Source organism: Lycium ferocissimum, unplaced genomic scaffold, assembly GCF_029784015.1.
Source record: "Lycium ferocissimum isolate CSIRO_LF1 unplaced genomic scaffold, AGI_CSIRO_Lferr_CH_V1 ctg3005, whole genome shotgun sequence".
NCBI classification, from domain to species: domain Eukaryota; kingdom Viridiplantae; phylum Streptophyta; class Magnoliopsida; order Solanales; family Solanaceae; genus Lycium; species Lycium ferocissimum.
In genome coordinates, this window is record NW_026725329.1 from 1 (window position 1) to 14497 (window position 14497).

General features: G+C 37.2%; 1 protein-coding gene across 2 annotated transcripts; it reads left to right on the plus strand.

Moving 5' to 3' along the window:
• Positions 1 to 463: 463 nt before the first annotated feature.
• LOC132043914 (ferrochelatase-2, chloroplastic-like) lies at positions 464 to 14049 on the plus strand. Of its 2 annotated transcripts, XR_009411955.1 has the most exons (5): positions 464 to 619; positions 721 to 922; positions 13125 to 13326; positions 13631 to 13719; positions 13852 to 14049. XR_009411955.1 is itself a non-coding variant. In XM_059434377.1 (4 exons), exons 1-4 carry the CDS (start codon positions 513 to 515, stop codon positions 13654 to 13656), a joined length of 537 nt encoding a protein of 178 aa, XP_059290360.1. In that variant the 5' UTR covers positions 464 to 512; the 3' UTR covers positions 13657 to 14049. The 2 variants fall into 2 exon arrangements, 1 of the variants encoding a protein (XP_059290360.1); XM_059434377.1 differs by having other exon boundaries at positions 13631 to 14049.
• The last annotated feature ends 448 nt before the right edge of the window (positions 14050 to 14497 follow it).

A 14497-nucleotide genomic window follows, 5' to 3' on the forward strand; every position in this document is an offset into this window, starting at 1 on the left:
TTTTTTTGGAAAAAAAAAAGAAGGCTCAGATGCTCATTTGCTAGCCATAATGTATAGCTTTTATAACATTGATTCTCCTATTTGCTTGTGGTCAAGTAATGTTGGTGCCATCTGGCATTGATAAGTTATTTTCTTGGATGCCAAAACATAAGTTATTTTCTTGAGGTCTCAATGTTCAAGTCCCGGCGGAGGCAAAAATACTAGGTGATTTCTTCCCAGTACCTGTGCTGGTGGGAAGTTGCAGGTTCCGGTGGAATAGTTAAGGTGGGCTCAAGCTGGTCGAACACCACTATCATAAAAATAAAAGTTAATTCTTTTGGACGAACTACAAAAAAAAAAAAAAAAAAAAGAAGTCTTCACTGGTGGCATTTCGGATACATGACTTCCTGAACCGATGTGCTTTACTGTGATTCTGTATGCATACGGATGCACCTTTTGTTCACTTAGAGAGTATCATGATTGAGCTTTAAAAATGCCGTTTACTCGCCATTCCATGAAGTTATTTTGCTCTGATGCAGAGTAGGGTCGGACCTGTTGAATGGCTGAAACCATATACTGACGAGACAATAATTGAGCTTGGGAAGAAAGGGGTAAAGAGTATTCTTGCCGTGCCAATAAGGTACACGAACTTTGGCTGTTTAAGCAGTACAAATGATGATGAGGTTTGTCTTGATTTTCATTTTAATTGCTTATTTTCTCTAATTTTAAATGCTATCACAGTTTTGTAAGTGAGCATATTGAGACATTAGAGGAAATTGATGTTGAATACAAGGAGCTAGCATTGGAGTCTGGAATACAGAACTGGGCACGTGTTCCTGCCCTAGGTGTTGAACCCACTTTCATCTCAGATTTGGCAGATGCAGTGATCGAAAGTCTTCCATATGTAGGAGCAATGGCAGTCTCAAATCTTGAAGCTCGCCAGGTGCTTTTTAACTCCAGAGCTGTGATTAAGAAACTATTAAAATTTATGTTAAGAGTAGATAGCGCCAACGAGCTGAAATGCGGAAGCTTGCAAATGTTTAATTGAAGAGATCATCTACAGACATAGGCATTAAGCACTGTAACATAGTTGAATGTTATATAAAAAGGTTAGAGATAGATGTTGAAATTGAAACTTGTTTTAGAGGAAGAAAAGGTTCTTTAGATTTGTTTGATACATAAATATTGTTTAATTAGTTCATGATTAGCTTATTAGCTAGTTCCATGTACTAGGAAAAAAGAGAAGAATATAATGAAAGTAAGATAGTGTACTAGACTTGGTACAGGTTAGAGAAAACCTATAATACCTAGGTACCATGCGATTTTATAAAAGCAAGTAAAGAAAAATCATTTTTTTCTCCTGTCTTCAAGAGAAATGATTGATCCTTCTCCCCATATTTTCCAATATTTGGTATTAGAGCCTGTTGTAATGAGGGACCTGTGGAGAATCCAGAATTCTTGAAGATTTGGAAAGATGAAAAATTATCCTAAACGTTCCAACAACTAAGACAAAAGACGAGTCATGTAATGAATTTAGTTTGGAAGAAGACGAGTGACAACTCTGAAGAAAGTTATTTTCAGATGAAGTTGAAGATGAAGATGAAGATGATTCTCAGGATGACTTTGATTGCATACAAGAGAAAGTGTGTTTCCAATCTAGTAACAAGCTTTGACAAAGAATTTTAAGAAGTGGATCCTTGTAAAGTGAACCCTTCTAAGAATACATTTTTGGTTGTAGAACCCAAAAAAGTTTCTATATCTGCAGAGTATAAATGAACTTTGAGAAAATGATGAAAAAGAATCACTCCTGCTACTGAGAAATCTCCAAAAGAGGAGAGCAGTAAGAAGAGGAAAGTTTTGATGAAACAGATGATGTTCTTTCTGAAGCACAATGAGTAAAAATGACAACCTCAATCTGAAGAAGGAAACATCTTGTTGGTGAGGGTTCGAATCCCCACATTGTAATCCCCTCCCCCATTTCCCCTTCCCCTACCCCTATGTAATAAAAACAATTTATTAAAAAAAAAAAAAAAGAAGAAGAAGATGGAAACATCTTGATACAAGAACGGATACGCGGAAACATAAAATGACAAGGAAAAGAAAAGATAGATAGATCATAGATTGACACAAAAATAGGCACAATTAGGCAACCAAAGTTCTTAATTAACTAAGACCTCCTAATTACACACTATTAAGCACCTAACCTCTTAAGTTGACCTCAAGGGAATTATGCCCCAAGCAATCAACCTCTCAACAAAACGAGATTCAATAAGAGCCTTCCATAGGCCTCTCATATGTTTCTCTCTCTAGAGATTTTCAACACTCAATATTCATAAAATCATCAAAAGCTCCCTAATGAAATAAACTGAAGTTATATGTACTAACTAAGTAAAGAAGACTACTATGGCTATTATAATAATACCCTTAATGTAACAAGGGCCTTGTTTGGTAGTCTTCTCAAGGGATGAAAGTCTTGAATTTATGGAATAGCCCCTTTTGGCATAAATAGCCTCTTTGCACAAATAGCCTCCCAAGCTATCTTTCATATCTTGAATGATGGCTTCAAGCCTTCCATCCAAGCTATCTCCCATATCTTGAAGGTCGTCCTATGTCGACCTCCCATGATCTTCAAAGACTCCATCTTCATGAAGCTTCGACGGAGTTGGGCTTGTATCATTCTCCTCTTCTAGAAAGGATTCGTCCTCAATCTAGACTGCAAAAACCATGTGGAGACAAGCAAAAACAAGTTCCTCAAAGCATGAGGGTTAGCGTAAGAATAAACCAATCTACCAACATGCCTTGATGCACAGATTTGTGATATAGCCAAGTATCAACCGCTTTTACGAAGAACAAGCTCTCATATAGAGCATGAAGCAATTGGCTATCCCAAAGATCATGAAAAGAGGATATCCTAAAGATACCAATGGTTTCAAAATACCAAGTGGGCAATGTCACATTGGTCCTAGGAGACATGAAACACAAATGATCCTCTAATTCCAAACTAGACCAATCACACAAATTGGAGACTTCAACGGGGTCAAAAGGGAAAGATACCCACATATCATGGTCAAGGCAACAACTATATACTCCAATAGGACCCCGCCCAACATAAGATGCACTCCCAACAATAGCATGAATGTCATCATATGCAAATAGATAGTAAAGAAAGGTGTCACGCAAAACAACTTCATGTATGGTGTCCTCAAATGTAGTGTCACAATTAGGTTCAAGAACAAGATCTATCATGCTACTACAATTTTGAACACAAAGTAACAATTTGTAAGCAAGTATCACCTTCCTTTTCAAAACACTCCTTTCCCCCAAGGGAGGTTCTCTATCATAGGGAAGAGTGTCATTACTCCATAGTGGATTTTCAAACACCATGTGGTCCCCAAAAGTGGCTACACTTTCAACATTACAATACATTCCACTAGCTACTTCACTTTCAATAGTTATGTTAGCATCAAATAAGACATTATCTTTTAAGAGAGAGTAATCCATGAACAATGAGGAGTCAAAGCATGCAATTTCATTCTCACAAAGACAAATGTCATCTTTCAAAATACTTTCATTCCCATGACTACCTACATGACAGACGTCACCATTACAACCTTGAGTCTTATCACATGACACTAAAACAAGATCAAGAGACTCAATTTGACATGAAACAAACAAAGGTGAGGTGTAACAAACAAAGGTGAGGTGTCACATTCTTTCAAAAGACCAACTACATCATTATCTTCACTAACTAGAGGCTCATTAAGCAGATCATAAGATTCCTGTAAGTAGTGAATTAACATTACAAGCAAGTTGATCAAATGTCAAGCTCAGAAGATTTACCAACATGATTACCACATGACAATGTACTACCATTTAATTCAAAAGTGTCAACACTAGGTGGACACAAATCGATCTTGCAAGAAGAATTAATTCGGTCATCAATAGGATCAACTATTGTATGAGCACTTTTATCACATGATAATGCACTATCACTTTTATCACGTTGTCAACACTAGGTGGACACAAATTGACCTCACAAGAAGAATCAATTCGGTCATCAAAAGGATCAACTAGTGTATGAGCCCTCTCAACAATGACATTATCAACACATGGTAAAGAATCATTAAGCTCACACAAAGACAAGTTATTGCTTATACTCTCATCACAAACTTGTTCATTTAAAAAGTTGGAAGTATTGAGTTTAGCTATTGTACCTTGAAGTTCACACGAAGAATCTTCTTTACCTTGAGCTTCCCATGGCAAGCTCACTTGACCAATCGTAGAGATGGTCTTGTTCTCCTTTCCTCCTTTCAAGTACGGGAGTTCTTCACATGAAGATTTCTTTAGCAATTCGTTTCCTTGGGTACCTACAAAAGTTTCTTCACAACAAAATGAAGAAGTAGAAAGGTTAGTTTGAATGTGTGGCAACTCCCTCACTTCACTCCACATATCCTCTCCTTTTTCCACTAGTGTGTTGCCACTTTGCACTCTCTTACTCCTCTCTATCTTTTCTCTGAAGGGGTATGGTAATCTCCCCTTCTTGTGGCATCTCACAAGAGGCATTTTGCTCCCTTTCTTTTGGCTTCTTCTTTTGGGAAGGGTTTTTTGTTGTATATACCTTTTCATGTGGCTCGGGATAATGGTATCTCAAGTTTCTCTTCAAGCATCCCAAGTCTCAATTGGCGTTCCCTTCTCCTTCTCTCTGTTGATATAGGCCGCCCAATAGTTGACGAGCTTTCATTAAAAGGTTTTAAGAGCTAACTCTATCTTCGTTCCTTGTGAATAGTTGTGGCTAGCAAAGATTTCACCCATCATGAACTCCCATTGGTCATTCTCTTCGCCACTAGCTTCCATAGACAAGGCAGGCCATTTCACATTGGCTTTTTGCACTTTCACACTTGGATCCCTTTTAGTAAGTACGTATGGAAAGAGAAGTTTCCCCCTTGTATCCACTACATACCTATGCCAATCACGCTCATAAGCAACCCCATGGTCTTCGAACCAAGAATATCCCAAACACAAGTCACATGTACCCACCTCAAGTACAATACACCACACCTCCTCTTGATACTCCCCATAAGAAAAGGATACGTTCACCATATCGACCCAATATTTTGTTTGCCAATATAAGGGTCTTCTCTCTTAGTCCATTTTAATCCTAGCCGAACTACGGCTTGAGAAGAAATGTAACAACCACGACGTTGGTCATTAACTTCAAGTTTAACTCCCCAATCATCATGTACCTTCACTAGCATCGAATGTGATCTCTTGTTAGATAGCATACTCATCTTGAACTTAGGTAGAACTCCACTCCCAACTCTTTTGAGTAGTTTTGGTGGAGGAGGTCTCATGCCCCTTAAACGAGATCTCTATGGTGCCAGATGAGGGAGAGTAAGAACAACCACCACCGGCAAACTTATATATGTGGGCTTCTCATGACTTTGAGCTTCACTTTCATCATAAGTACTTGATACGTCACTATTCTCATACTCAAAATCATGACCTTCATTACTACGTTCATCACAAGAAGAGTAAGGGTTGTGCCTCGAAATACCTTCAAAGTCATGAGGGTCATCATATTGATCTTCCGGGTCATTAGCCTCAACATAGGATCCATGAGTACTCCTTGCCTCATGTTCTTCGTTGTATTGGCCATAATCGTATTCACAACCCTCATCATAAGCACCACACTCTTCATTGTAACCATAGTCCTCATCATCATAGCCATATCCTTCGTTATCATAACCACCAAAGTCACCATCACATGAATCGGAATCCATGGATAAGTACCTATTTAAAAACACTCAACAAAAACAAACAAACAACGTTAGTAGTAAAGCAAACCTCACAATCGCTCGTGTTTACACACCTTTGTGCTTGGCTAGCACCACTCAAATGAACTCACACTCTCTTGCCTTTTACCACTCGATTGGTCGGCTAATGTTGAATCTCGTTTCGTTCCGGTGGTTCGCAAGGTGCACAATTACTACTCAAGGTCGGAGTGGATTCTTGTTAAATGAAGAACGGACGACTCAATACAAACTAACGGACTTGAATCAAGAAATTAACAACGACGTAAAAATGAGAAAAGCACGAAAAGAATTAGCATGAACGAAAAATACGGACACAAGAACTAGCATACACAAGTAGAACAAGTACTAAATGTACACTAGTTGAGGAAACAAGAAAACAGAATGCTAAAAATCGGGAAATAAATAAAAATCCGGGGTTGTGTGATAACTTGAAAGCATGATCTTGAAGCCCCAATTGATCCAAGGTATCAATTTGAAAAAACGAAAATTTTAAAATTTCTATACTTTTTTTTTTTTTGGGCTCTTTGCCTAAGAAATAAAGACACAAAAAATCAACCAAGGATCAAGGAAAATTTTGGAAAATGAAGTGAAGTGAAACGAAATTTGAGGCTGGAGACAGTGTTACTTACGGTTGGGATGGGACAATATTTTACGGATCGTATGTGAATGACGGACCGTCAAAAGGGCCCGTAAATTGGTAACAATGAGTACGTATTTTTGGTGCCAAATCTACGGTTGAAACTGTGCCAATTTTTACGGACCGTATATGGTGTCCATAGATTAGCAACAGTATCTTCAATTCTTGTGCACACTTTTTACGGTCGGCTTGACTTGTGATCGACTTGACTTGTGATTGTATGGTCCGTATTTTATTTACGGACCGTATAAGGGAACCGTAGAATGGTTTCCACTGATGGCGTCACGTACGTAATTCTTGGATCTTGGGTTGAATTTCTGACTTTTGTTGACTTAATGGGCCCACTTGACCTAATATTTACCCCTTTTGGACTTGAAAAACACTTTTTCCAAATTTTCACCAAGGGTTTTGGATCAAACTTGTACTTTTTGCTTCTTCTTCCTCAAGAAGATATGAAGGTTTTCAAGAACACCAAGAAATTCAAATTTCCAATCACCTTCAAATCAACTCCAAATTACTCCAAATTTTAGATCTAAGCTCTCCTTGATGTGGAGAACAAAGCCCACTAAGTTTCAAGCTCCAATTTCTTCTTCTTCACAAAACCCACTTTCAAGTTCTTTAACCTTCAAGCTCCAACAATGGTGGAAATCAAACCCCAACTCGAATTTGACTCAAATTTCAGTTTAGAACTTAAGAACTCTAAGGAACTCGAATCTAGCACTAGAATCAACAACAAAACAAGGATTTGAAACAATTTTTTTTGAATTTTCGAAATTTTTGGATAGATTTTTTTTTGTTTTTGTTTTTGTAGAATCAAAACCCAAGATTAGATTTGTTAGAACGAACCTAAATCAAGCTCTGATACCAATTGATATAAGAGCGGATATGCAGAAGCAATAAAATGACAAGGAAAAGAAAAGATATATAAATCATAGATTCACACAAAAATAAGCACAATTAGGCAACCAAAGTTCTTAATTAACTAAGACCTCCTAATTACATACTATTAAGCACCTAACCTCTTAAGTTGACCTCAAGGGAACTATGCCCCAAGCAACCAACCTCTCAACAAAACAAGATTAAATAAGAGCCTTCCATAGGCCTCTCATATGTTTCTCTCTCTAGAGATAACATTCAACACTCAATATTCATAAAATCATCAAAAGCTCCCTAATGAAATAAACTAAAGTAGTATATATACCAAGTAAAGAAGACTACTATGACTATTACAATAATACCCTTAATGAAACAAGCGCCTTGTTTGGTAGTCTTCTCAAGGGATGAAAGTCTTGAATTTATGGAATAGCCCCTTTTGGCATAAATAGCCTCTTTGCACAAATAGCCTCCCAAGCTATCTTCCATATCTTGAATGTGATGGTCTTGAAGCCTTCCATCCAAGCTATCTCCCATATCTTGAAGGCCGTCCTATGTTGACATCCCATGATCTTCAAAGACTCCATCTTCATGAAGCTTGATGGAGTTGGGCTTGTATCACATCTTCTGAAAAGATGAGGAGTATTTCGAAGAAGACGATTAAAACCATCCAACTCCCAAGAAGAATGCTGATTTATAATCTTGGAGGAGTTCAGGAAGAAAAAATGAAATACTGAAGAATGTTTTGGGAATTCCAACCACCAGATTCAGAGAGTTTTGAAATTTGAACCTTGTGTTGGAAGAAGAAAATGTTTTTTAGATTTGTAATATTATTTAATTAGTTCATAATTAGTTTATTAGCTAGTTCATCTACTAGGAAAAAAGAGATGAATAAATTAAACATGTACTAGGCTAGGTACATATTTGAGAAAACCAATAAATATCTAGGTACCATACGGTTTTATCAAGCAAGTTGAGTGAAGTAAAGAAGAATCATTTCCTCACTTGTCTTCAATGAGAAAATGATTGAGAATGTTCCTCCCAGAAATTTCTAACAATAGATTACTAAAAAATGTCATAATGGTCATCCCAGTCTCGCAGCAAATCCACAATTTGTAGTCTGCCATACCTCTCCCACTACGCCTTTTCTTTCTACTTGAGCTTAAAGACATGAAGGGAATAGTGATTTCTTATTATCAGCTACTAACCAGTTATTGTCCTCTTTTGGAATAAGCTAGGCATGTTTTATTCGCTAACTATTTTTTGGGAATATATGCTTCGCTGTTGCTTTTCTTTTGGGTTGGAGCAGTTCACTCTTTATTTCCTTTTTTTGTTTGGTTAATAAGAGTATTACTGTCTATCGTTTGGACAGCATTGCTTTTCTTTTTAAAATTTGATAATAGTGGTGTACGGACCAGCCACACACCTCCACTATTTCATCGGGTACATGCTACCTTCCACCGGCAAGGTGTCAGGAAACTCTACCCACCAAGGCTTAGATAGATGGGAAGAGGTCACCTAGTGTTTTTTGCCTCAGACCTCATGATTTTTGGCCCACTTCTTTGACCACTAGGCAATATCAGTTTTCTTTCGGGTGATGATTTCTGACTTAATGGGGTTTAAGTGGTGGCCTTACCCTTTGATAGGGGACTAAAACAGAAGTTCAAATAGAGGAGAGAATTTCGAGGAGGGTGGGCCAATACATATAATAAACTTTTAACAAGATTGATGTATGAGGAGAAGTTCTGCACTAGATAGGCTCGAAATAGGCATAGTAAATTCTACTATCTTTAGTAATTTGCCCTCTTAAAATTGTTTTGTACAGGGAAAAGTGGGACTCTGATGGATATCTCTTGTACATGTCTGGGATCTGACATTGACACTGCTTGCTACTAAACGCAGCAAAAAGTAATTTAAGGCTGAGGCTTTGTCAAAAATACTTAAGGCTTAAAGAAAACGTAAGCATTGAAGAATGTTAGTTAAGAATGGAAAATTTAACAGCTTCTTTATGCTCTGTAAGATTAATTTGCTCTAAACCTTCTACTGGGAAACTTCTTGGGAGGTAGGGCAACCTACCAATCTCTCTGAAATTCCAGTGTATGAAGGAGCTCTTTTGTGGAGGTGGACATGTGTTGTGAATTCTACCTGCAAAACTCTATCCATCTTGGTTGTATGTAAATGGTAATGGTGGGTCTTCCAAGCCTAGTCAACTATTGGTTGGGATATAGCTCATTTGGGCAAGCCTTGTATTGGTGCATTAAGGTAAGAAAAATAAAAAATAAATGTTGAAGTGTGTGGCCATCTCATCTAAAAGCTCAAGCTGTTAGAGAGAGCACACCTTTTATTTACTTAATTATATTCTCAACACGGTCCCTCACGTGCGGGCCTGATTCTTTTTTTTCATGGGCCAAATATGTGCAAATTCTTTATAATGGCTGGCGGTAATATTCGATCCCGGGACCTCTGCCTGCTCTAATACCATGCTGAAGTATGACACCATCTCATCTAAAGCTTAAGCCGCTAGAGAGAGCACACTTTTTAATTATATTCTCAACAATCAATAGAATGTTCCTCTGTGAGTGAGGGAGAGAGAAGAGAGCCAGAGACAGAGACACACCTTTTCTCAGAGAAAAAAATAGAAGAAAATAGAGAGAGAGAGAAAGAGAGACTGTTAAACTAGTTGTTCACTTCTGACGATGATGAGCCTGTGTTGCTTGACGGGATCTTCTGAGTTTTTCTGAACAAGTTGGACGTGGATTTGAGTTTGAGTTAGTTTATTTTCTGATGGCTCTTTTAGATAGATTCTTGCCATGGCTTATAAGGAAATCTAGTTTCTATATGAGCTGGAGATACAAAGGTTTAGACAATACGCACCTCCTGTTTGAATGGCCCTCCTACATTAGGTCCTCATTGCTTAAAGGTAAGTTCTATGATACACTACATCATCCACATTGATTAACTCATATGAACACTATTTGACAAGGATGGATTATTCCAACTTTGTCGGGCAGGATCTCACTTCTATAAATGATCCCTGGCTTGACAATTCCATTTCTTCAGTCTGAGCAAAGTATAATTCATTCTCATTTTGACTTATGACAATTTTTTTTGCTTGGGCAAGGTATGATTGATTTTCCAACTTTGTTGGGCACGCTTATACTTCTGAGGCCTTTATTGGATAGATCGTCCCTGGTTCAACAGTTCCATTTGTTCAATCTGGGAAAAGTTCAATTCATTCTCATTTTCGAGTTATGACAACTATTTTTCTGCTAGGCTATATGGTTGATTGTGAATTGTATTATGTAATACTCCATCCGTCCCAATTTATGTGATATAGTTTGACTAGGTACGGATTTTATGAAAGAAAGGAAGACTTTTGAAACTTATGGTCTAAAACAAGTCATAGATATTTGTGTGGCTGTAAATCATTTCATTAAGGGTAAAAGGGGAAGATTAAAGTTAAAATATTTGTAAATATAGAAATGAATCATTCTTCTTGGGGCAGACTAAAAAGGAAAGTGTGTCACATAAATGGGACAGAGTGATGAAAGATGAAGAAGCTAAAGAAATCCAAGAAAATCAAGAAACACAAGACTGAAATTCAAGAAAAAGAAAAGTCCAAGAAGCTCAAGTTTGAAGATTATTTCCCATTCTTGTTTCTTGAATCCTTTTCTAAATAGGTTTCTTGTTTCTTGATTTATATTATAGTAGGATTTAATTTCCTATCATTAGTAGGATCTTTATCTTAGTTCTAGTAGGATTCTAGTTTTCTTTATTCTTTTCCTTGTAGAATAGGGATTTTACTTTCCTTGTTTTTAGTTATTTTCTTTCTAGAGTAGAATAGGGATTTGTAGTCATAAAATAAGAGACCCTAGGCCTATATAAAGGGTTCTCATGACTTGTAAATATAGAATTCACGTTTTTAGCATAAACCTAAGTTTTGTAATAGAGTTATTTTCTCTATTTCTTGTTCTTTATCCTTGTTTTTTGTTCCAAGCAAGGTGGTGATAGTCTTTATCTTGTTTTCGACTTGCGCGTGGTGTTTCTTTATCACGTTAATTGATTTCAAGTGGTGACTTAGGAACTTTATTTGTTCTTGATCATTCAAGAACGCGTTTCTTGATTAAAAGTCGTTCTAGTTCATACCCGTAACCTTAATTTTCTTTCCATCGTTTTGCCTCATATTTACTTGATTTAAACCATTCAATAGTTATTTTTATAGTTCAGATCGTCATCTTTCACATAGTTTTTGAATCACTTTAATCCCACGCCTATAACTTGAGATACGTCCGTTTCTTGAATTCTGCCCATCAATCGCTTCAAGAACAAGATCCTGGTCGATTGGTTCTTTGTTAACTCAAAGAATCACATCAATTTGCTCAAATGATGAAAGATGAAGAAGCTAAAGAAATCCAAGAAAATCAAGAAACACAAGACTGGAATTCAAGAAAAAGAAAAGTCCAAGAAGCTCAAGTTTGAAGATTATTTCCCATTCTTGTTTCTTGAATCCTTTTCTAAATAGGTTTTTTGTTTCTTGATTTATATTATAGTAGGATTTAATTTCCTATCATTAGTAGGATCTTTATCCTAGTTCTAGTAGGATTCTAGTTTTCTTTATTCTTTTCCTTGTAGAATAGGGATTTTACTTTCCTTGTTTTTAGTTATTTCCTTTCTAGAGTAGAATAGGGATTTGTAGTCATAAAATAAGAGACCCTAGGCCTATATAAAGGGTTCTCATGACTTGTAAATATAGAATTCACGTTTTTAGCATAAACCTAAGTTTTGTAATAGAGTTATTTTCTCTATTTCTTGTTCTTTATCCTTGTTTTTTGTTCCAAGCAAGGTGGTGATAGGTCTTTATCTTGTTTTCAACTTGCGTGTGGTGTTTCTTTATCACGCTAATTGATTTCAAGTGGTGACTTAGGAACTTTATTTGTTCTTGATCATTCAAGAACGCGTTTCTTGATTAAAATTCGTTCTAGTTCATACCCAGAACCTTAATTTTCTTTCCATCGTTTTGCCCTCAATACTTACTTGATTTAAACCATTCAATAGTTATTTTTATAGTTCAAATTGTCATCTTTCTCCTCGTCTTGAAAGCACATAATTCCGAGAACTATAGCCCGATTTACGTCCGTTTCTTGAATCTGCCCATCAAATCGCTTCAAGAACAAGATCCTGGTCGATTGGTTCTTTGTTAATTCGAAGAATCACATCACAGAGGGAGATAGGATTTATGCTTTTGGTTGTGTGGGGGGGGGGAGGATACTGCTTATATTTACTTGTGATTCATTAGTATTACTTGCCCAAGTGGTTAGACTTCATTTTGTTTTAGTTGATCGGTACAATTGAGGCTTTGTCGTCATGGTTTGTCCTGCTTGTCAAGCACATTGGTTTCAGTATGAGATGAGGAACCAAATCTTTGACACCTCTGTACCACATGAATGATTTGAACAACTTACTCAGCCCTAGGAGGTTGATCAACGAACACATTCGCTTGCCTTGTTGGGACAGTGGTGAGTGCTCAGCTGTGCTCAAATATTCTGTAAGACTTGTCCCAGTTTCTTAGTCAATTTGCATACTTCCAGGTTCTTTCATTAAAAGCAGCAAATCCATGGGCACCTGGCTTTTATGATGTGACTGCCGAAAGTGATTGAAATAAGGGGCAATCTTTCCTCCCCCTTGTTTCATTTGTACGTGGATAAGTAGTTTCTGGTTGAATGATGTTATCACAGTGATGAGTGGCTAAATAAACCTAATTTATGCTGACATTTGCTGTTCCAATGATGAGTGCCTAAATATGGTGAGGTGTTTATTTGCAGTCATTGGTCCCTCTTGGCAGCGTGGAAGAGCTATTGGCAGCATATGATTCACAGCGCAGGGAGCTGCCACCTCCTGTAACAGTCTGGGAATGGGGTTGGACAAAAAGTGCAGAAACGTGGAATGGAAGGGCAGCAATGTTGGCAGTTCTTGTGCTGCTGGTGCTAGAAGTAACAACTGGAGAAGGCTTCCTGCACCAGTGGGGTATATTGCCTTTATTCCGCTAGCCACTTACATCCTAGTCTCCCCCTCGAAGGACTTCTTCCCTTCTGTCCCTGCTGTCTCTCTTACACATGCATATACACATACACATAGACGTAACTGTTGAGATCTTGAAAAATGACAGAAATTGGGAATGAATTAAGTTCTAGAATGTCTAATCCTTAACCACTCTTCTATTACCATCTATTTCTTTTTAAGTCTTTTTAGCAAAAAAAGCCTCCATTTCATTCCCTTGAGGCCAAGAGAGCAGGTTTTGTGAGATATACACTACATTGGACTGAAGCAGGTGTCCTGATAGATAGAGAAGGGTGAGAAAGATCAAGGATGGTACGGACTATCAAGAGAAGAAACAAAAGAGCAAATTCATCTTCGAAGGTTTATCATCTTTCTATAACTTTTAGCATCTATACGCAACCTGTAAATTTTCCTCTCTTGCTCCAATTTTCTGTCATTTGAATTCCAAATCCATGTTGTAACAATTCTATGTATCTGATTATTTGCATACAGTATTCCGATTGAATCCCTAAGAAGCAAGAACAATACAGTGGCAGATGTCTACAATAATCTTTCTGCCTTCTTGTATTTGCATCATCTAAATGCTGAAAGTGTGAACAACTGGAATATAGCTTTCAACATGGTAAACTTTGCCATGAAAGACTCTGATGCCACACTGCTGGATTTAAGTAATGTCCATAGTTGCGCTAAGCTCAAGAGAGTATACCCTGTTTGTTTAGGATATCTGAAGGAAAAATTGGTTACCCTGTCATACCTTGCATGATTTGAATGTTAGTTTACTTGTAGACTCTTAATTATTTTCTCGAATCAAGTGTTCGGATTACCAGTTTGCTGCATCAGAAGTTCCTCACAATTTTCTAGGCTAGAGTTCGGGACACACAGACATCTTTCTTTTGTACTTTGGTACACAGAGACATCTAATATTCAAGATTAAGAAATTTAGTTGCTGCCATGATCTCCAGTAGCTAGTCTTATAGTGATGATAAAACTACTCACAATTCATAACTTGGCTAAAACATTTCTATATCACCGAGAGGAATTTTCTCTGTATCTCTTTTTCCTTTTGTGCAGGCATCAAAACATTACACTTCTTTATGGTCTTAGGGGAACTCCAGTTCCCTCTCCTCATACCGTAAAT